The following is a 23,981-nucleotide window of genomic DNA, read 5'->3' on the forward strand; positions in this document are numbered from 1 at the left end:
CACGTTTATTCCCTTGCTTGTCGTCTTATTTTTTTGGGGGGGGGGATTTGAACCTCAATTCCAGTATGACTCCTATGAATATGATACCTGGAGCTGTGCACTCACTCATTTTCTTTGCTTCTAAGCACCTGCTTTGCACTCCGGTGTCCATTTTCCTGCCTCGTCTTAAACATTTTCACTTTATTTTTTTATCATGTTGCAGCCACAAACTCTGATTTGTTTAACTGGGATCTTATGTAATGTACCAACACAAACAGGCGCATCATTTTGAAGCGTAACAAAGGGGATTCGGGGTTTAAACGCTCTTTTTGCTCTGCCAGTTGTTCAGAATGTGAGGTGTTGTTTCATAACCCGACATCGCTTTAATCCTCCTCCCTGACCTACCTGCCTGCTGCGAAGGGTCTGCTCTTTGCTTGCAGCAACAAGGGAGCCGGTTGTGTTTAGGTGTGCTTCTGTGCTTTGGCTTGGTCCGACCCGCAAAGCCTTTTTTTTTTATTGTGTCCTGGCTCCAGAGCTGGGGGGCCTGGCACGGACAGATAAGGGAACCTCACCTCAAGTACGCCGTGTGCTCCCAGTCACTGCAGGACGGCTTTCATTATGCAAACAGACAGCCTCTGTCGTCTGCGTCGTACGCGTGCGAGCGCGGTTTAGCCAGAGCCGCGTGCATGTGATCGGTCGGGCTGGCTGTGCAAGCGCATGCTGCGGCTCGTTCTTGCCTGTGCGCGTTTGTGGACACTCAGCTCTCCTGGATTAAGGACCGTAAATCCAGACAGATCCTCATCAGTTCAGAAGTCAGTGGGTCCAACTCGTTAGTCGAAGGACTTTTCTCTACTCGTGTTTAAAGGGAGAATTTCATGGCCGAATGGCTTTTGGTCCCCCCAGTTTTGTAGTAGATCGGGGTGTTTTGAGCCAGGCTCTCCATGATGGATGGACCTCTCACTTCTAATTTGCGTCAGCAACTTTTAATTGGGTCTCCGCTTTTCTTGTGCATCTTAATCCCCTTTCAAAGCCAAGAAAAAGTGCGCGTAGTGGTACTGTCACCTTAATTAAATACGTTTTGGGTTTTTTTTGGTCAGATTTTACTGTTTGAACCTGGTTGAAGCTCATAACCAAACACCAAGAAGTAACTTTTTGAAAGAATATTCCTAGTTTGAGATTATTTAATCCTAAATTAAGGCCACAGTTGAAGTTTTTTACATTGCATTGTTGAGCAGGAAGCCTAAAAGTAGTTTAAAGTGGAACCAGGATGTGGGTTTGCAAACTGTTATGTGTTCATACTAGACCATAAGTGAGAAATGTGCTCTGGTGTGTTGCCTTCCAAACGAACGTGCTAACCTACAGAGTGGCAGAGCTGTTCACGTTCATTTCAGGGCTGCTCCGTTTTTGCGTCACTGAGTGTATTTTTAACGTTAATTCTTAGATCTGATGAAATGATGAGTGACTGATGCATGACTTGACTGATCGGTCAAACATTTCCCGATTAGCCATGGATTATTTTTAATCATGCCTGCTTTCTGTGGGGGACATCTTTGGTTCCCGCCGTGCTGGTACGTGTTTTGTCATGCCTATGAATGTCAGCCTGATGCCTCTGCATTAGGATGTAAATTCCCACACTAAATGGAAATGACTCATAAAACCTGACTTGGAAAATCCAGTTCATAATCTAAAATGTTGAAGTTCTGTACGGGTCAGAGAATCTTTTTAAATGTAGTTTGATCTTTAAATCCTATTTTTGTTTGTGGAAAAAAGGGGCTGTACTTTAAATCAAGTTTTTAAGACCGTAGCTGGAATATTTGACTATGAAAATACAATTTTGTTCTGTTTTTTTTTTTTTTTCGCTCTAAATCGTTTTAAAGGCTGGGTTATACGTATAATAATTCAGTTCAGGTATAATTGGTTTCAGATTTTGACGTGGTGAAATAACTCAACCTACGTGCGACTTCCATTCACCATTTCATCATTGCCGCTGACGTATTTCGCAAACATGGCTAAAACATTTTTCAATGGCTGTAGTGAATGGTCATCATGATATGACTTATTAATCCCTTGGAGATACTCTGGTATTTACAAGGTTCTAATAAGTCACCAAAAGAGCTACATTTATCTGTTTTTGAGAAATGCACAGTTAGAAGTAATTCTCAAATTTATAGTTCTGGATGAGAAATTTGGGTGTGACGCAAAAGTACAAAATCGATGATGGTCTAAGTCCATAACCACATAATAAATGTGTCTCGGCTATTAAAATTAAAACATTTGTGTTGCTTTATCTAATATAATTTTTTTTTTCAAATCATGTGACAGTAGGTACTGAAAGAGTCTGGGCTTTCAGTGCTTGGCTAAAACCTTTAATCAGTAACTGTTAAGAGAGTTACAATATACTGGACTAAATGCGCTGAAGTTAGATAACTTATTGGTGTAAAAGTAATCGAGTGACATTCCACAAATGAAGAAACACCAATTTGAGTTGACAAAGTTCTTTGGAACTTGTTTTTACTATGATGATAGTTAAATGTAAGCGGTTAAGTTACTTTTTTGGAATGGGTGGAAGCCTTAAATTTAAAATTACCATAACAAGTCCCAAAGTCTCCAATTCAACTAGCAAATGCTTAGAGAAATCCTGAAATTTTCATAGTTCTTGGTTGATTTAAGACTTAGCATCCACACCTTTTTTGTAGTAGACATCATCGTTGAAGTGATCATTGCAACCCGAGGTACGGTTCGACGATAAAAGAGAAAAAAAAGCATATTGATAATATAAAAGGCATTGATCGATATTGATAATTATAAAAAATAAAAAAAAAACATATGTTTTAAGCGCAGCCCTGGGCATTTTATGCTGTTGCTTAACGACCTATTTTTAGATACAGAACACAAAGAATCACTGAATTCGAACTCAACCCTTTATTCAACCAACTTTTTGCCAAAACTGCAGGTTTTTAAAAGAAAGGGTAGGAAAAAAGTTCTTCTATTGAACATTTTATTTACCCTTTTCTTCTAATGCACCACACGTCTATTTATCGATATATATTGTCACTTATTTATCGTTCGACCCTAAACATTTATTGTACTTGTAGGTGTAGTAAACACCAGCAGAAAAACTGTTCAAGCTTGCATTTGGTAATGGTCAAATCTTCCTGCTTTGTGCTTTGTCTGTAAATTAAAGATGAAGAGCAGACCTGTCATTGTTCTGCAGAGCTTAAACAAGCAGCGAGTCAAAGTGCTCACAGAGAGAGAGCAGCGTTGGGGCTGCCTAACCTTCCAGCCATTTGTTGCTCTGTAGGTTATTAGCTCTTAACTCCTGACGTTTGTCTTCTGGCTCTTTGGCTTTGGACATCCAGTGAACACTGAAGACGTCATGCATCATTCACTGAGCCCATTGTTCACATTCAGGGATACTAACTGAAACTTGATTCAAACTGTTACTTGTTTAAAAAGTCTTTTAGCAAGTTTGGAGAGTATGTCCTGTTTGAGATGAAATGCCACGGGATCAGGATGTTTATTCAAACCCATCTTCTCGCATAGTGAGCCTGCAGTCATCTGTTTGTAGCTTTTTGTGACTGTCCACATTATGTTTTTTTTCTATTTTGTTTTTTTGTGAACAACAAAAAAGCGTGCAAACGTTCTTCAAGCCAACTGACTAGAATCTCATTAAAAAGACTTTAAAGCAGAGTAATGGTCTGATGGAACGTTGTAGCGAATGTCTAGATTTGGATTCCAGTCACTGGCCCATGTAGACATTTGCATTCAAGCTTTTTCAAAAGATGCCTTTTTGTTTAGAAAGTGGTTTAAGTTTTTTTTTTTTGTGTTCTCTGGTTTGAAGATGGTGACATATTCGTTACCGTTAGCCCATTTTAACGGTCCCTTCTTCCCCCCCCTCCCTCCTCACAGGGAGCTCAGCGATGAATAAGCTACGGCAGAGCTTCCGGCGCAAGAAAGACATCTACGTGCCGGAGTCGAGTCGGCCGCACCAGTGGCAGACGGACGAGGAGGCGGTCCGCAGCGGCAAATGCAGCTTTGCAGTCAAGGTGACTCTCCCCCCACGGTTGCCGGAGCACGAACACACCTGCATACACAAATTTTCTAAACAAATACTTGACCAACACATAAAATGGATTGCACTGTGCCGGCCTTGCTGCGAAACAACTGTTCCTCAGAGAAACTTCCCCCGCGGTGTCTCTGCATCCAAGGACGCCGCCGTGATTAATCAAATGCTTTCAGAGGATGTGAGCACAACGTTATTCTGGGTTACAGCTCCCGGGGCGTGGGCTCCTTAAGACGTTCAAGCTGAGTGCGCTGTGTCCTGATCTCTGCAACTTTATTAAATGCATGACATGAAATGATACTGAGAAATGAGAGGATAAGTTTTAGGAACACTGACAAGAGCAAAGGTGTGTAAAGAGAGGGCCCGGGGCGTGAAGCGCCACTCCGACCTGTTATGTTGGAGTTGATGTAGTGGAGAGTTCGTTTTATTTTGGCAACACGGTCTTCCACTTTTGCAAACAGAAGTGCAACGGTATGCTTCCTCTCATCACATGGGGCCACACGGTCTCCTCACTCAAGTAAAGGGAGAACTGAAGACATGGGTTTGTGAGAGGGAAGTGTTTTCTACATAACATGACATGTGTAGCTCTTTATTAGATAAAAATATCCCCAATTGAGTGTGCTTAGTTTTAGTTAGATTTTTTTTAAAATCATTATTTATTTATTTTCTTCTGTGTAGTCAGAGCAAGAAGTGGGATTTCAGAATAGGCTGAAGTTGTATTAATGGTGAAAGCTGGGGCCTTAGTGTTACAGTAAGACTATAAAGGAATGGATGTATGTTAACCAGGGATGTCAATTTTATTTATATTTTGATATAATCCATACTCGGGGTGTATGGATCATATTTATCGTATTTTTTTATTGTTATTGTGACAAATTTGGATTTATCTTGGCAACAATAAATTCCAATTAGTTACATCTGAGAACCCCAAAAACTGCCAGTATTGTCAAGATTGTTATTTTAGGTTTTTCCCCCACTGTTGGTTTCAATAAATAGCAATTAATTAAAAAATATAATTAAATGCATTTGCTGTGTGGTTTAGTGATAAAAATCACACATCTTTGTGTAACTATGGACTGATGAAACGTATTTTGAATTTTATTTTAATATTACTTAAAAAACGACTTATCATCACTTTTATCATAACCATAATAGTACCACAATATATTGTTATAAAATGTAAAGTCTATATCGCCCAAACCTATTACTACTTTCTCAAGAATTTTAGATAAGAAAAGAAGATTAGATATAGGTCTGTAATTTACTAACTCATCTTGATCAGGAGATGGTTTCTTAAGTAAAGGTTTAATAACAGCTACTTTAAAAGCCTGTGGTACATATCCATTTACTAAGGATAGATTTATTTTAGACTTGATCATCACTAAAAGTCCAAAGATTTCTAAAGTCAATGTAACTGATGTTGCCCTATCTGATCACTTTTCTGTTAACTTTGAATGCATAATTTCCTGTGACTCATTTAGCCAAAGGGACATCGTAAGAAAACGCACCTTTAAGGAGAATGCCACAAAAACCTTTATTCAAGCTTACTCTGCTACTTCAACCTTGGGCTGCAACTCAGTAGATGAGCTAGTAGATAACTTTTGCTGTGCAATTATACACCGTTTAAAGTTATTTAATGTTTCATAAATAACTCTCTGTCTGTTAAGTATTGTCTGGTGATGATCAGCTCTTAAGCTGATATCAGGACAATGGTTGAAAGGGATGAATTCGAGCACTAGCGATCTTTTAACAGCAAAACCTGCACACACATACTAAGTAATTTAATTATTGCTGCTGGAAGTTTAAACTCTGCTAACATGGCAAACACAGCCAGAAGAACACATGTGTCCCCATTTAGCCGACAAAGCAAACACAAAGGAGATTATCTGAGGTACTTTTCCTATTAGGCGAACAGAGAGGGAAAGAAAGAAACGCTGAATCACCCCACATGCTACTTGTGCTAACGCCAGATGCTAAAACTACAGTTGTTTGAGGGACACTGAAAAACATCTGCAAAGCTCCTGTATCCGCAACGGTGAATTAACACACATGCTGAAAAACATAAGCTAACAGTAGCTATGTTTACACGCACAAAATTTCACAATTGGATCAAAATGTATTCGGATTGAATAATCTGATTGTACCATTTATATGGGTACTCGATCAAGTAATTTAATCTTAATGTGCGTGTATATGCACCTGACTTTACTCAGAATAGAATCACTCTGACGTGCAGTTATCAGACCCCCCCCCCCCCCCCCCCACAAAAAAAAAAAACATGGAAGAAGAATAACTTCCGTCTTTGCTAAACAACAAAATATAGTGAAAGCAGTATTATAAGTGTTTGTTTGTCTTCCAAGTGCTCAGGATGCTCTTGCACAATGTTTTACTTATGGTTGAAACATTACTGAATAAATAATAACTTTGAGCTCTTTTAATCTTTCGAACAGAAAGGTTGTATCGGGAGCCCCGACAGTTTTGCTGCCCGACGTATTTCCGCCACTCAACAACGCGGAAATGCGCCACGTTTACGTCGGGCGCACATGTGCTTCCGGGTCAGTTTGCCACATTCGGAATAACTTGAGCTTGACAAGAGTTTATACGCATGTTGATCGGATTATCAATCGGCATAAACCACCCCTCTCATGTGGGTCATAATTTCATTCTGATTGAGCTTGATCCGATTATCATATTCCGACTGGCTTGTTTATCATTACAGATTTTTTATTTGGATCGGCCCTTTGTTCTGATTACTTTCGTTCATGTAAACTTAGCTAATGTTTGTTTAAATGTTAGTTTAATGGACACAGGCAGCCCGGTGACGGGATTCTGTCGATGTGAGCTCCCTCGTCGAGGTATGCTTCCCCTCTGTTCTACTGCTGTACTAATCTAATCAGCAGAGGAAAATGTTCATTAGCTGACGACTCAGTCAGCCACTGAACAGTGAAGCAGCAAAGCAAACCTGTGCACGCTTCTCCTCTACTCCTCCGTTTAGTTTTAAGGGTATTGGAGGCTAATGTGGCTAATACTAACATAGGTTATGGTGGAGCCAGACTTTGAGCTGACAATCAGAGTAGAAGGAACATTTTTATCAACATCAAACTGGCAAGCAAATGGAATACACATAGTGGCACAATAAAGATAAGCAACTATAATAAAATAAAATAGTTGCATGACTTCTATTATCTAGTTCACTGTTTTGCCAAACGGCAAAGTGACGCTTTTAAATGATATAATTCTCTAAACAGGGGCTGAATTGTTCCCTTCTTATTGATTTGTCCCTAATTAAAGAACTTAAAATACTGTCATTTTGGAAGAAATCACATGTTTTGCTCTTAATTAGAAAGAAACTTGTGCCTTCAAATAGTCCTGCCGGGCTATTGAAAGTGGTATTGAGTGTTTTTCTAAGCATCGGTACCGGGTTTAAAAGCTATGCATCATAGCTAACATCTCTAACCTTTATCTGGTGTTCATTAAACTTGGAAAGGCGAAATAAAGCGGCCACTGTCGCTTTAACAGTATTTGACCTGCTGATCACCAAACAGATCATGGTTAATTAGGCCTGTTCCCGTCTTTGTCTGTTTAATTGGTGGATTTTTGCTAGCAACAGCCTTTTCTGTCCATTTTTTTTGTTTTACAGCTGCAAATAAAGAAGTAGTTCACCACATAATTCATTTTCCTTCAGTTTGTGTGTTGTAAAAAATGTTTAATTAAACTACTCCATTTTTCACAATAAAAGTCAGCTTAAATAAATTTTCAGTTGTTAACATACTAGAAAAGACATTACGCCATGCGATGGTGAAAGCATTTTCTCACTTTGTTGAGGCACCTGTATAAGTGGGGGGAAAGTAAATAGTTTTAATTTCTTTCCTCTGCTCTTCCTTTCTTTCTGAGAGTGCAACCTACCATGCTACTGTACTCCTCTTTGTCCCTCCTCCCCTTCCTGCTCCCGGACTTCCTCTTTAGGTGCCTCAGATGAGGCGAGTCGTGTGCCGGTTGTTGCCGTAAAATTATCACCAACTGCAGCATTCATGCAGAATGGGAGAGGGTATGAACTGAAAATGCATGTTTCCAAGAAGTGTCTGGGGAAGATTTGGAGCTCTTCTGTTTAGGAGAAATGAGAGACAAATATTAGGAGCTTTGGAAAATATGTCCAAACTGTATTTATATTGTCTTAATTGTTCTTCCTTTTAGTCCAACTTTTTTCATGTAAAAGTGTGATTAGATAAGTCTGTATGTATTGGGGTGGGGGGTGGGGGTTGCACCAAATTAAAATCTTCAGTTTCAATGGTTTTAATAGTAGCAATAATAAAATTAACATTAAAAGTTTTTGTGTTGCTGGGATGCAATGTTTTTTTTTATGATTTAACCATGGTAGTTGTATAGTTTTAGTGTAGTGAGTTGAAACTTAACTTATGATCAAAACTATACAAGATGAGGGTACTTTATAAAAAAAAAAAAAAAAAAAAAAAAAAAATCTGAAATGTTTTGACCAGCAATCACAATTACTTACTACCTTCCTGGAAGGCCAGTATCTTCACAAGCCGTCAGAATCCGTTTTCTCCTCCTTAGCTGGATCTTCCTGCTCTTCAGTATGGTTTATCTTTTTCACCGGTTGTCAGCTCGTCCAATTTATGAGACGGCCAGTATTGTGACTGGGGGCCGAGCAGCCATTGCTTATAACGCCAATAGGGCAAACCTTCACAATGACAGCCTCATCGAGGTATGGTGTGCCTTAACTTCAAAAATCGAAGATGAAAACTAATTCTAACTGCTTACAGAATAATTTTTTGTCCAAAAAAAATCCAACAGTGCAACGTCTGCTCAAGCTGTAGGCTATTTTACCCCTGACAGATGTCATTTAATACGGTGAACGTCCTGAGTGGGATGAAATGATGAAAACTATTGCAACTACTACTGCTCCAGATAACATTACAACAGCATTTAAACTGCTGAATGTTTTGTGTTTGATATTAAGAAACATCTCCCTGTAGTGTTGCTCTTTACCTTCCTTAACTTTCTGGATGCCGTTTTTAAATGTAGCGGCTTCTTATGCGTCCAGTTTATACATTTTGATGTCTTCAGCTTGCTTTAAAAACTCGGTAGTTGGTTACCAATTATATTCGATGTCGGCTCCTTACAGCTGAAAAGTCCACCCTTTTAGGAAAGCATGAATGCAAAGATGGAGATTCCATCTGAGACGGCGTATAAGTTTCCGAACATTCGCTGCACATAAAGTAAGCAACCGTACATGTTGGATTAAATACGTCAATGGATATCTTTCCAGTTTTTGTCGTGTTACAAGCCCAGACCCTTCATGTGTATTGATTAGAAGGCTGAAGAGGAACAGTTTAAACATACAGTATCTTACCTTGTCGTTTGGTTTTCAGCAACAGCAGGAAGCCTTTCACTGTGTGAAGTCTTGGAAATGTTTTTATAATGACCTCTCTGCTCTCTTCCTATTTACCGATTGGCCACCAAGTTGCACTTTATTGGATTTAGAAGGAAAAGAGGAATTAAGACATGCCACACTTTTCACATTTTTACTAGTGAAGAGGTTAAATCGTGTTATTTTCTGTTTATAATTATGCACTACTTTGAATGGATGTGTTGTATAAACTCCCAATCAATGCATTGAAGTTTGTGATTGCAATGCGACGAAATATATAATATATTTTTATATGGCATAAACAGAAATATTCTGTTTTTTTTTTTTTTTTTTGAAAAGTTCATTGTGTCATCTGAAAGTATTTTTATTGCTATTTTTCTTGGCCTGGGATAACGGCAAGCTCTGATGAGGTATTTATTGTGACCGTTTAAGCCGACCCTGCGTTCACTCACATCCGCTCCCACTCATCTCCTGGCTGATCCCCGTTTAGAGACACTGCTGCGTTCGCTGTCCTGGCTACCCACGGCTGCCTCCTCGCATCACTATTGTCCCGACATCCTACGTTTGTAGTCTGCATCCGCGACGGGGATGCATGCAGAAATGCATGCTCGTGTGTTATAATACGCTTGACGGTGTGAGTCACAGCTGTTACGTCACATTCTTAAAATAGCAGAGCCGGCGGGGTGGGGTGACAGGCGTGGGTCAGCGACACTGGCTTTGTGTGTGTGTGCGTGCGTGCGTGTGTGTGTAAGGAAAGGGTAAGGACTTCCTCTCTGGCCCGGCATGCACAATAGCTTCTGAGGAGGTCAGGGTTGTGAGTGGAGGGACACATCATGATGCTGTTTCGAGTCCAGCAGGAAGGAGGGAGCGATATATTCTGGCTAGAGGCAATATTTGCTCTGGGTTCAGTTGCACTTTAACCTAGATTTATGCATACATATACATGTACTGTTGACAGAAAAACAGAAGCACTCCGGCTTCTTCTTCATCATCTCTTGGCCTTGTTCTTGCATGCTTCTCTCTAATTTACCTTTGTAGTTCTTTTACTTTTGGGAGTGCATGAAAGTACAAGTGCGGACGGTGTTAGACTCAGTTCTTTGTGAAACTCGGTTCATGTGTGAAAGCTTTAGTGTCGTTTGAGACAGTTTTATTACATTTGAAGCTGCCCTCTTGGGTATCATTGGTTTGGGAGTAAAATAGTTTTACGACTTACCATTTCATGCCAGAAGGATTATACAGTGACCAAAATCCTTTGAAAAATGACCCCCCCCCCCCCCCCTTTACAAGCATTAACATTCTTTCTTGGTTTTGTAACCAGCTCTCATGGTTACCCAGTAAAAAATGGCCACATAAAGGTTGTTGCAATTGATGGCACTCACCTGTCACTAGGGCTGCACAATGTATGGATATATTTTTAAAAGAGATATGAGACTATATTGTTTATATCTAGATGGTCTATATGGCATTATAATTATACCTTTTGGTTTTCCAGTAGGTTATTTTTCAGCCATTTATCTACAGCTGTTTTGCTTTTTGAATGTGCCTGTGAGACATTTGGGATAAAGCTTTGATTTAGAGAACCTTTTCTAGAGTTACTTTACGAAAAAAAAAAAACACATCGAGATAAAAATCGTGTGTCGGCATCAGCCTAAAAATATTATTATTGGTCCATATCGCCCAGCTCCACCTGTCACCCCATACCTCTTCTTTTTATTGCTAATTTGGTTGTTGTCTATTATTCCCTGATGAACAATTCAGTTCGTTTTGCATGCACCTGGTTTAGAGAGATGTTCTGTGAAATCGGATGTTAAAAAGACAAAGTTGATTTTTCAACTTGATGAACCATGTGCAGCCAATCAAAAATAAATGTCTCTGAACGCTAGTTGTCACAGTGCAAAAATGTCAAACCCTGTACCGGTGCTTCGAAAAAAACTCAATATTTGATCCCATTTTCAATAGCCTGGCAATATTTTTTGAAGGTACAGAGTTATTTCTAGTTGGGGGCAAAAAATTTTTATTTATTCCAATATGACGGTATTTTAACATCCTCAATTAGGGCCAAACTAATAGGTAGGGGACAATTCAGCCCTTGTTTAGAGAAACATATCATTTAAAAGTGTCACTTCCCTGTTTGGCTAAACAGTGGACAAGATAATATCCTTTATGGAAGTATGTACCTTTGATTCAGTCATGAAACTATTTCATTTCATTATAATTGCTTGTCTTTGGCGTGCCACTGTGTGCTTCATTTGCCTGTCAATTTGCTCAATTTGATACAAATACATTTTCCTACTGAGGGACAAATAAAGAATCATTCTAGGCTGGAATAAATTGCGTTTCTAAACAAACATGGATCGAGTGCATACAAACCATATTTTTACAGCATATACAAGAATCTAGTCAATGCAAATGTATTCAGCAGCAGCCCCGTGCAATTTCTGTCTTTCTGGTAATTTGGTAATATATTTTCTTCAGTGAGCAACAACAGCAGCATGGAAAGTTTGTACGAGTTCCTACTTTTTTCTGCTTGCTCAGTTTCAGCCTGGTTTCACCACAACCCGTGTTATTAGCCTCCGATGCCTTTACAACTAAACAGAGGGGTAATGGGGGGTGGGGGGTTCACTGGTTTGTTTCCTTGCTTCACTACTTGGTAGCCAATGGAGCTGTCAGCTGATGAACATTTTTCCATCATTGATTCGTACTGCAGTAGAACGGAGCATTGCGCGGTTCGGAGCTGGACACCCGGGAAGCGCATCTAGACAAGTAATCATGGAAGGAGCTCAGACTGACATCGGGCCATCTGTGTCCGTGGAGCTAACATGCAGCCTCTGATTTTCTCTTCTTGGAGGTTTAGTACTTCACTGTTGCAGATACAGGAGCTTTGCTGACCTTTTTATGTTGCTCTCAAACACCAGCGTCGTAGCGTTAGCTTGTAGGGTTAGCATAACTAGCATGTGGCATCTGAAGAGCAGGGTCAATCCGTGCTGGCTCGAGAGAAGTTTTTACTGAACGCCCCTCTTTTCATTGATTGGCCGTGGGGCGGAGAGAAACGAGAAGGTTTTCTCCGAGGAAGTCCAGAAAAACCGAAGAGCAACGACATTAGTATTAAGGACCACTATGAACACAGAGAGTCAAACCAAAATACAATTTTATTATTTTCAAACCGTGAACCACATCTGAAGGGGAAAAAAGACACTTCAGTTTTCTATACCCAGACGCGCTGTATATGATCTGTAGATCTTTTGAGGCTGTTTCTCATTTTACGCTGAAAGCTGCTGAGTTTTGTCTCTGAACTGTCCATCCGTCCACCTCAGGCAAGGTCTGACAGCCCAAAAATAAAAATGACTTCACTACAATCTTTTCTTAACATGTTCTCCTAGCCCCCGCCATAGCTGAAGCAAAACATCTCATATAAAGGGTTAAATATTAACTCTGTCACTGAAAACAGCTTGAATAGGGAACGGGAACCTGCAGCGACACTCTCAAACACAGTTTCAAAGCAGACAGAGATTTTATCATTAGATGTGTGATCCACATATTTATCCCGGTGGATTGCTACTTAAAGATATCCAAGACAATCTTGCATGTACATGTATAGAAACATTATTTATATTTTTGTTTCATTTATGTTTAATTTTTAATTATGTGTTTTTATGGTTTACCATTTCTCGCAGATTTCTTTAAAGTGTCAACAGGGGGGTGGGGGATGAGGTGTGGGATGGGGGCTAAAGTGACGCCCAGGAGGCGTGTCCCCCTTTCTGGCCTTTCTAGACCAGTGGAATCACTAAACCAGGCGAAGACAAGCGGGGAGGAGTCGAGTAGGACAGGAGAAAAGGGGTGGGCCGGTGGAAATGCGCCTTAAAGTGGTCTTCAAGAGAAATCTGAACTGGCCAAATAGTTTTTGACAGATGAGCGTTTTCAGGATTGGAAATCAAATAAGCCACAAAACTCGGTCGATCGGTGCACCTCTCCTACATATTTGTTCACTTTTCTCAAGAAAGTGTAGAGGTTAGTCAGCTTCTAAACTGACTAGATTGGAGATCAACTGAAGGCGCAATCGGGCTTCAAAGTGATACGTTATTAGATTTAATCTAATCAGCAGCACAGTGGTAGAGTGATGGTATGGAAAAAAAGCCGGCTCAAATAGCACCAGGTCAAAACGCGGGGTGTTTGTCAAATCCCTGGTGCTATAACTAGCAGAAGGGTTTTTTACAGTCTAGCTGAGCCTCTTTCTGTCTGTCTGTCTACTCCTGTTTGCAGTACCTGGGGCATGTGGAAGTGGAGGAGTCGAGAGGCATGCACATCTGCGAGGATGCAGTGAAGCGGCTTAAGACGGTAGGCATTACAACAAAACCTCTCTCTACCTCCAGGAATGTGGGTGCGAAATGCAAGATATTCCGCCTCCTCTCTCTCCTCAAACTTGTGCACCCTTTATTACCTCTTTCTCTGTCTCTCTCACTATCTCTCACGCTCACACTCACTCTCTCACGGTTGTCTGTACGTTTTCGTTCTTCCTTGTAGTTCGTTGTTTTATCCCACTTAGCTTTTTTCCCTATTCTTAGAGGTTGAAGTGGGTTTCCACCCATCCCAGCCCTCAAGCAATCCTCCCCGGTTTCTCTTCTGACGCCCGGTCCTGGCTGGAGCAGCAAGGTCGGCGTGTACTTCCTGCTCCTGTAGAATCCGGCAGTGTTGCGCAAAAAAAAAAAAAGAAAAGAAAGAAATTCCAGCTTAGGCAGCGAGAGCAGGCAAAGCGGGAAGCAATTTCTTTTGCATGTCGTCAGTTGTTTGCCCGAGCTCCACCCAGGTCATAAACTCCTGCGGGTTGATGAGGTTGAATCTCTGTGAAGTCGGGGCCAAACCTGAGTCGGCAGGTTTGCTGGAGTGCGCCGTCTGTCTGTACGATCGGGTTCTCTCCAGACACATTAACGGATTGTGGTTGAGTTTCAGCACAGACGGGGGATGGAAATCGTTTGCCTTGTGCGCTGTCAGGTTTCACTTATAGCGTGGGCTAACTTCGACTGGCATCCAGTTGCTCTCTATGAGTACCTACTTCATTTATCCTGCTACTGTGTAAAGAGCCTTTTAGTCCTGTTGCATATTCTGCTGATAGAATTGCTGAAGACTACTTGAGCGTCGAGAGTCCTTTGTCAGTATAATTATGCTGAAGAACATGACGAGGAGGTATTTATATAGTTGGTGTGTACATTCAACAAACTACAATACTTGACATTCTTATTATATTCCAATTAAATACATACAGGGTAAACATGCACGTAAAACGGCTTTTTTTCACATTCATAGTCTGTTCCCAGCGACAGAAACGTACCCTTTTTTTAGTCGGCACCGTGAACTCAGCAACCACGCAAACCCCAGCTCGTGTTTTCTGTAACAAAACGTTTGCTTTGTTCATCAGATTTAGAGATATAAGACAACACGCAGCCGCATATTTTCGTGCAGTGTTCATATTTGCTTACTTTTAGACACATACACTGAACGATGTGTGGGGAAAAAATACAACAACACTGCACATCACCAAGAGACCCCGTCTCTGCACAACCAAACATGGTGGTGGCTGCAGGCAAGCTGGTATCACAACAGACCGGAGAAGCCTTGGAGAATTATGGTCTCAGATGCTCCCCAGTGTGATCAGACTAGGTTTCAGCTGCTTTGTAAAGAAGAATGAGCCATACTATACAGTATGCCATTCTCTAGCTGTGCAAAGCTGAGAGAGATATCGGCAAAGAGACATGCAGCTGCAATCGGAGCATAAAGTGTTTCTGCACAGTCCTGACTGGGGGGGGTAAATGCACAGCACACTTGTAGTCACTTCTGGCCTACATGCAGAACATATACCATCCCCATTGGCGACAGCAGGGTCAGTGCGTGTGCGTGTGATGGACGGGCCCAGTCAAAGTCCAGACCTAAATAAATGCAACACATCCAGAAAACTTGCCGTGAGTGATTTCTCCCTTTGCGTACTGGTACACCTATGCCACCGAGTACACTCACTGACGTGGTTTGTAAACACAAAACCATGCCGGGTGTAAAGTACAGATGAAAATGCTGTACATACACGCAATCAAACATGCATAGGGTACAAAAGTACAAAGGTCCAAACAGATAGAAAACGTCATAAAAAAAAAGCACTTTTTGTAAGCTGCACTCTCATGCACTTGACCAGCTTGCTGAGTGTCCACAGAGCCTGAGGGCCGTAAGGTTTTGCTGAGTTGCAGCCATTTTACCAAGGCCACAAAATGGAGCCGAGTCACAGGACGAGGTATGTGCTTCTGCCTCCTGTTCTCCTGCTGGCTCCCAGCTATCTGCCGCAGTCCGGCTGGGTGACGTTTCCTCGTCTGGGTCATCCCCTCCTTCACCTCCCACTGTCCAGAAGCTTTACTTGGAAATTTGCACTACAACAGTCCAGCTGATCGGTATTCATGAACGGGAATCCAAATTAGCGTCTACCTCCTCCCAGACACCTCACGTTGGCGTCGTATCAAGGCCCTGTCCTGTAAAGCGCGTCTCTGCTGTTGCAGAAAGGAGGATTTAATAAAGCTTGGGCTAGCAGCTGATATTTGCAGTATTGCTGCTGCTGACATGTGCTATCTAACTTTGAGACTGTGCCCAAGTGTCCCGGTTTATCCCATATAGCAGCAATACATAGCAGTATCAGAAAACAATCCCCTTTAAAAGAGCCAGTATTTCGTTCTAATAAAAAGAACAAACTTTTGTAGAGATGGACCCATGAAAATATTCACAGTAACAACCATTGTTATTCAAAACTATTCGTCAACAGCGTCTCAGAGTCCTGCACCTCCTGCATTTCCAGCTCATCCCTCTTTCTTGAATAATTTAAAGTGCACCTCTGTACCTTCTTCTTGATTTCAATAAAACGTACTCGGGGTTTAAAGCGTGCGATTTCCGACATAATGTTATCTGCTTACCTGGTAGCTTCCTGAGAGAAGTCTGCTTGAGCTGACCAGAAGGCCTGCGTCCCAGGGAGTGTTGATCTGACATTTGGATTGAATGCGGTACCGCGCGCGAGCTATTTTTAGAAACACAACGTCACGATGACGTCACATCACGTGGTACGCAGTGGGGCAAACTCCGGAAAGCCGCCGTTGTTTTGCTGTAAGAGACGCGCGTTAGCCTAGGTTTTACTCGGTAAACGACTGCTTTTTCCAAGTCTAAGACCATGGTTTTTAAACATTGTTGCTATGGAACGTGCAACAGCGACTCGAGTTACGCTGATCGGCCGCATATGAAGGATGTTTTCTTCAAGACTGCCAAGGAGAAATGTGTGCGCTTGGTACACCGGGGCGGTCGGCCTACACAACAGTTCAACCCGGAAAAAGTTACCAAATTCAAGTACATATGTAGCAAGCATTTTGTCGGAGGAAAGGGCACAACCGAAGAACATCCTGACCCAATTCCAGCGACATCAAGTCAAGGTAAGAGTATTTTGGTGGCCGACATGTTAATAAAGTAGCGCCTGCTACCATGATCGCATATAGGCTATCATGGTAGCAGGCGCTAACATGATAGCCTGCTTCCAGGCTTACTCAAAAACATTTCAAATGAGACAAACATTAAACATATACCCATTCCTGGACGATGATTGCAAACAAAAAAAAAAAAAAAAAAAACGGCCGACGCTGCCATGATCGCCGCGCAGGAAAAAAAAAACAAAGCTTACCGTTCATCAACTCGGCCAGTTTTCCAGTCTTTTTAAGCCATCGAACCTCAAGCCATCGTTTGAGCTGAAGGTTGGTGTGTTCTTCGACAGTGCGACCAGTAAACCGTGTGCCTGGGACATCATCTTGGGAAAGTTTAACGGCTGTAAAGTCGGTCATATCTGTTATCCGTGCGTTCTCTCCTGTATGCGTTCTCTCCTGTATGCCCTACCTAAGCGGCAAAAGGGGCGTTGCTCTTGAGACTGTGACGTCACGTGCGCGGTACCGCATTGTTTAATTCCCAAACCAGCTGATTAATCTTTTACGAAGCAACAATTAAATACGTTCTTCGATATGGTATAAAGTTATAGTGGACGATGTTTTTTCGGCATCGAGTTCCGGGGGTATCTCCTAATCTATTGGTTGCCCCACACGCCAATCATTGTAAGGTGCTCAAGTAAGGCCAGTGTGCGCCCACATTCCTTGTTAGTTGTGCTTTGCTGGCTGCACACTTTGTCTTACGTATCTGGTTAGCCTAGCTGTTAGCTTTGGTGTTAGCCGTTCATTATAGCTCCGCTGCTCTCACCGTATATTTTAAACATGGCTGTGAGTCACAAGTCTTACAAGTTTATGAGATTAAGAGGAAGGCCCCAGAAGACAGAACTAAGACCAGAGTGAATTTGGGTGATTCTATCACGCGATCCCCCTGAGGAGCAGAAGAACAGGTAGGATGGTCTTGCACATGCGGATGGTCTGAACTACTGTCATCTGAAAGTTTAAGCACATATTGGCCGAACTCAGAATCAACAAATATGATTGGTGAACAGTGTAAACAGAAATGGGTGACTTGGGCATCCCTGAGGTGCCCCAGTGCCACTGACAGCTATGTCTGAGAGGACAGAGTAATAATTCACCAGTTGTGGCCTACTGCAAAGCAATGAACAGGACCATTTAATCATGAAAGGGATTTACCTTCAAATGGAGCTGTTTTTTGGAAGAGTGTGTGGCTGAATTGAATTAAAGTTGAATTAAAATCTGTAAAAGGAAGCCTGGCATATTCAGAGGTGGAAAACCAAATGCGTTGTTGTTAAAATGGCACCATTCATCCTGCGTTTCCTTGTATAGGCAAACTGATACTGATTGAGGGTAATTCACCCTCTGAATGCAGCACCTGTATTAATAGTTTTGCCTAAGCTTTCATAGCATTGAGGTCAGCACCACAAGCTGAGGATCATTGTTCTCTTGAGGACCCAGACTTTTTGGGAACCGGATCTGTCCTGGATTTTGTCCAAAGCTCTGGCACCGAGTCAGTTGAAAGCATAAAAAGTGTTGCCATCAAAGTGTTAGTTCCTCTGAAAAGGTATTTAAAAAGAAGGCAGACGTATTGTCTTGCCCGGCTGCCTTCTTAGGGTGAACAGTTTTAAAATGCTGACCTCATTCATGTCCCTTGTAACATATTTTATTATCTACTGAAAAATATTAGTCTAATTTCCAACCAGGAACCAACTCATTGGTTGATTTTCTTTTTTCACTAATCCTGCCAGGGGTTGGACAAGGCGACGTCACTCTGTGTGCGGTGGAGCAGTTGGCATAGTGCAGCTCTGCAGTCAAAGGGGATTTCAGTTTTTCAAAAATAATAACTTGGGGAGACATTTGAAGCTGCCTTTAGGACCTTTAAATGAAGGTTCAGCACAGTTAGCATTACTAACGGCAGTCTCTTTGTGTTTAATGATTAGAACCTCACTTTAAACCTGAGATTTCCCACAGATAGCGAACACCCCTTTATTCTAGCATGGTCTATGTCAGATACAGACGCGTCAAACGGATAAAACAGCAACTCAACTGTAGTGGGTAAAGCATTTCAGTTCTCTGCTGATGTCTCCTGTCCTGTTAAAGTAGCAGCCTATATTTTATACCTCCATAGAAAATGCAGTTTCCTTTCTGGGTGGGTCTAAAACCTTGCCTGTTTTATTTTCAAACACCAAACCGAAGATGGCTTACTTCGACTCTTCTTCCTGCGGTGAATACATCAGCGCTGATGGCTAGCTGTTAGCAAGGCCTGTTGTAGGGTTTACTGTTGGTCTCCCGCCGATCACCATTCGGGGGCCCTCAAGGATATAATCGATCAGCTCCACTAACCCGCTGATATCGTGGTGCATCTCTAAAGTTTTGTTTTCAGTTTTAGAGTTAAAGTGGGTCACTGTGCCTATAACCTTACTCAGATATTTTTAAATCACACTTAGGTGGGTCATCCTCACTCAGTCTCCTTATGCCAGACAGTATTGTTAAAGTAGGGCTGTCAGACCGAGGCAAGCCTTTAGACAAATACAATTAGCAAAGCCCTCTTCATCTTCACTAAGTCTTTACTAAACTGGCTGTTGCCAGGCAACAAATTCAGTCCCTATCGGCGGAGAGCGCATCAGCTAGCATCGCTCTGGAAGTAGACTCTGTTTTCTCGGAACTGATAACTGCGTTGGACAGCAAACCGGTTTTAAACCTGTAGGCAAGTCATGTTTGGTGTCCCTAAACTTCCAGCCCCGAAGCAGGCAGACAGCAGCTGGATTACCGTCGGTACGGCAGCATCATTCACTTCAGGAGATGAAGAACAGTGAGCTGAAGTTCATGAATGGGTAGAAAACAAAGCCAGTGGAGATGTGTCTGAATGTTCGGCTGGGCGGCAAGGAGTCGGCCGAGCAGCTGTCAGTCATGTGAGGCAGCTCTGAAGTGTCGTCAGCAGCCTTTGGTGGCGTAAGAAGAGTTTTCTCACAGCCCTGTGATCCGTGACTCAGAGGGTGGAAGGAGGAGGAGGAGGAGGAGGAGGAGGCTGCACTGCGGCACCATCAACCTCCAAGCTGCCCTCTTGTTATTATGACATCACTTCCTTTCGTTTGCTGACTGGTGCTCTGAGTTTTATCAGTGTTTGTGCCGTTACTCAGCTGCTCATAGTGACGCGGGGGGTTTTCTGGTTGTTGCCGTGTCTGTGGGGTGGGGCAGCACACCTTGCAGATTCTGACTCAGTGAAAGGAAATTCAGACAGTAAGCTAAGGTCCGTGGGCTTTCATTGAAAAGTACCGATTGAAAAGCTGCAAATATGTCTTCCGCTTTCCCGTCTCCAGCTGGTTTTTCCGAAGTCGATGCTAAATTTGAGAAGGAATGAAAACCAAGTCCTCATTTGCTTTGCCGTTCAAATATTTATCCCCCCCCCCCCTCCCCCTGTTGATTCTTGAGGAAAATGTTGTAAATCTAGAATGGTTTCACAAAGATCTTACACAAGTGAGGTGAGGTTTCACTCGGTGTCCTGCCAGTGTTTCCAATTGCTTTCACTGAAGAATTTCTATTACTCGCCAGTAGGCCTGATCTGGCATGATAACCTGGAAAAGTAAGTAGACATCACACTAACATTTAAAACAAAAGTGGATAAGTGCTAAACTAAAATACATTGATAATATGCATTTGTTATTTTTATTTGTAATAGAAACTTATAATTTAACTGTAATTATATATTTTTTGTGGAATAATTTTTGCCATTCTGCTCCACACAGAGTAAGAGTAGCATTAAAAAAGTGGTTAATTAGTCAGGTTGTCTGCTTCTGTAGCCAGCCTACCAGGTGTGGCTTAAACTTCCATTGTTTAGAAGTGAAGGCTATTAAAGTCGTGCATTTGTATTTGTTGTTAACAGAAACCGCCTAATTTGTCTGAAAAAAGTGCAATAGCCTTCCTTCCTTCCTTCAGCCAGCTGGCCCACAGTGGGCAGCAGCAGGTGGGGGAGGGGCAACACTGCCTTACGCTATCCCTTCTACAGCAGGAGTTGATGCTTGCGGGTTTGAAACTTTAATTTCTTAAAACGTTGCTATACTGTGACACCCGGTAAACGGCCAACGCCTACTCACCAGGTGGTGGAAAGTATTTTCAGTGTTTAAAAAAAAAAGAAAGATAAAAATTCCCTGTTTAGGTCAGTTCGTTAGCTTGTTTAGTTTTAATATTGTTGGCTTTGTTTTTGAATTTTTTAAACGTGCAAATATCTTCCGCTTGGAAAAGCTTTTTTTTCTTTTTCGTGGTATGATTTCATTCATGAATGTTGAATGACATTTTTGCGTGTCTTATACTTTTTGTCCTTTTTTTTTTAAGCAGGTTTAAATTGCAGAGAATTTCCTCCAAATCCTACTTCCTTCTTTTCTGGAGTTGTAGTGATCTCTCTGACCTAGACATTGTTCTCCTAACCTTAGTCTACTAATACACCACTACCCGTCTTTGAGGCTCCCACCAACACTAACGAGGGCTTAACTCACACCAAACCAATGTCCGTTTCTGGGTAACATGTTTAATCATGCATTAACACGCTGCTCCAAGAGCCGTCTGCACCGTGGCAGTGTAAGAGGAGCCCAATGGCACTCCTTTGTATAGTTTATGGGAAGGAGAGCAACTCGCAGCAAGCGGGTGGTTGCAGAGAAGGGATTAAGACCTGGTCTGGTAAGATTTTTTTTTTTCTTCTTTCCCCTTCCTGAAAGTGGTTCTGTAGTTCGGACCTGAACCCCAAGCTCAGCAAACAGTCACAGGCTTGACCCAGAGGTCAGCCTTCCTTCTGCAGCAATCTGTTTCTGTCTGCTGAGCAGCCATGGAAGGATCAGCTCTACGTCTGGGAGTCGGAGGAGAAAGAATAAAACTGGGACTTTAGGTTTATCCATTCCCCAAAGGCTTACGATGTCAACCCTGTAATCATTTTCTTTGTTTTGAAATTATGCAAATCTTTTTGGTGTGGAAGCTGTAAGTCAAGGAAAAAGTCTTAGAGTTAGCCATTTCCTGTTTCAGTATGATTTTAAAAAAATAAAAATAAATCAAACAAGCCCAAAGGTGTGATAAATGATTTAACAACCATATTTATGACATACTGTATCTACAGTCCAGGCTGGGAGAGCGGAAGACTTCTAGCAGATAACAGCAAGGCTGAACTAATACCAGCAATCAGCTCTGTTTTATCCTTTCTAGCGTTCAGCCTCCACCTGTTATAAAAGGCAGCTTTACCTAGAGTTAAGTTAGGCTCTACATTTTCCAGGGAATATACACAGACAGCTGTTCTAGTACTTCTAGCAACAACAACCATGCTAGCTGCTTGATAAAAGAATGCTAAAGACTATTTAGAATGTAATTTCTTTGTTTTTAGAATCGGAAAACAGTTTTTTTTTTATAACAATCGCTCTAACCCGTAATCACTGCTCAAGCCAAGATTTGAGTTCGTATACACGAGACGATGGAATGAGATGAAATCCGTATCGGTCGGTTAAAGTCAGACACCAACAGGAGATGGGAAACCGGCCGCTACTCTCTGTTTGGCCTCTCCGTACTAAGCGCAGTCACTTCCTGCTGTCAGACGGGTTCTGCTGCGAGCGTTCACTCTTTCGGGGCGGGCTTTCCTTTACGGTTCTACTAACAGCAGTTGGCACCAACACAGTGTCACCCATCAATAACTTTGACATGCATTCATGTGGCGCTAACTGAGCAATAGCATCACTCACCTCCATCATAACCCTGCTTCAACTTGACTAAAAAAAAAAACAACAACAAAAAAACAAAACCCCAGCTTCCAATCAAACCCCATCCTGTTGGCTCTAGTCAACTTTTAGACATCTTAGGTAACATTTTCATGCCTTGTTCCTCCCCCCGTCTCCTCCAACCCTCTCACCCGCCCTCCCTTTTTGCCACATCCACTTCCAGGACAGGAAATTCTTCAAAGGATTCTTTGCTAAAGTAAGTTATTGCTCTGTGTGTCTGAGTGTTTCTCCTTTCTCACTGGCTTTATTATTTTCTCCCACTTCACTCTTTGATCACACCTGATGACGTGAGGAAACACATGGACACGCACGCACACACTCACACACACAGGGGAAGTGATTCTGGAGAGAAACGCAGCAGTGCATGTGTCTTTGAGCCAGAGGGAGGGGTCGGGGAGCACACTTTTTAGTCATCCCCGTGTTTGTGGTTTTTATTAACAGGCGCGTCACCTCTTCCTTTCGCCCTGCTTCCATGAAGCAGCACTGGAACAATGAGCAATTTGTGTGAATGAGTATTTCCCTTTTTTTTAATGATGCTGTTCTAACAAATGGGGTCGTCACTACCGACTGCACCGGTCCACAGAATCTCCCACCAACCCTCTCTTGGTTTCTTGATTAAAGTTCGTCTCCTCTTGTGTGGCACAGCTCTTTGAGAACACATTTCTTTTTCTGTGTGCCTTTTACGTGCTGCTATCTCTTTTATTCACAGGTGAGCTCTTTCAGTGTGTGTGTGTGTGTCCTAATATTTTTTTTTTATGAATAGGTGCAGAGGAATAGTACAAAAGAAGGTAATCCTGTGGGATGATGAAAAAGCTCTTTTTGTTAACGCGATGCTTTGCGTGTGTGTGTGTGTGTTCACAGGCTGGGAAGAAGGCGGTGCGAGCTGTGCTGTGGGTCTCGGCTGATGGTCTTCGTGTCGTAGACGACAAAACAAAGGTAAGGCGAACTGAGGTATCGCTCTCTGGTGCTAATGGTGCATGGTAAAAAGACAAAACATAAATCTGAAAGTGCACCCACACGCTCATACTCGGCGGCCATGTTTTTCCACTAGAGTACCCAGAGAGATCCCACACATGCAAAGGCAGAGAATGTGAAATCCATGCTGAGAACCCCCCGCAGGGGTTCGTTAGTGCTAATTGCTGAGCCGTCGAGCAGCCCACTCTTCATCTACCGAGTAGAAACAGAACGTGGTGCAACAGCAAGCCAGCCACGGCACGATCATCCTTCCACACTTTAAGGCAAGAGCAGACTTAATCAGAGCAGCGGCCAGGAAGGGTTCGGTGGCTGTGGAGAAGCTGCAGAGATCCTCAGATCAGACGGCAGAAAGA

At 42.2% G+C, this 23,981-nt stretch overlaps 1 protein-coding gene across 5 annotated transcripts in view; it reads left to right on the forward strand.

Annotated features, from left to right (window-relative positions):
• The window catches only part of numb (NUMB endocytic adaptor protein), a 59,996-nt gene that overhangs the window by 30,404 nt on the left and 5,611 nt on the right, over positions 1–23,981 (forward strand). For 3 of the 5 annotated variants that reach the window (XM_036150514.1, XM_036150510.1, XM_036150511.1), the window contains exons 2-5: positions 3,889–4,025; positions 13,692–13,766; positions 22,817–22,849; positions 23,515–23,589. In XM_036150514.1, coding sequence (XP_036006407.1) covers positions 3,900–4,025; positions 13,692–13,766; positions 22,817–22,849; positions 23,515–23,589 — 309 coding nt within the window. In that variant the 5' untranslated portion in view covers positions 3,889–3,899. The remainder of the gene's footprint in view (positions 1–3,888; positions 4,026–13,691; positions 13,767–22,816; positions 22,850–23,514; positions 23,590–23,981) is intronic. The other 2 variants (XM_036150512.1, XM_036150513.1) reach the window with 1 other exon arrangement.

Source organism: Fundulus heteroclitus, chromosome 19, assembly GCF_011125445.2.
Source record: "Fundulus heteroclitus isolate FHET01 chromosome 19, MU-UCD_Fhet_4.1, whole genome shotgun sequence".
NCBI classification, from domain to species: Eukaryota; Metazoa; Chordata; class Actinopteri; order Cyprinodontiformes; family Fundulidae; genus Fundulus; species Fundulus heteroclitus.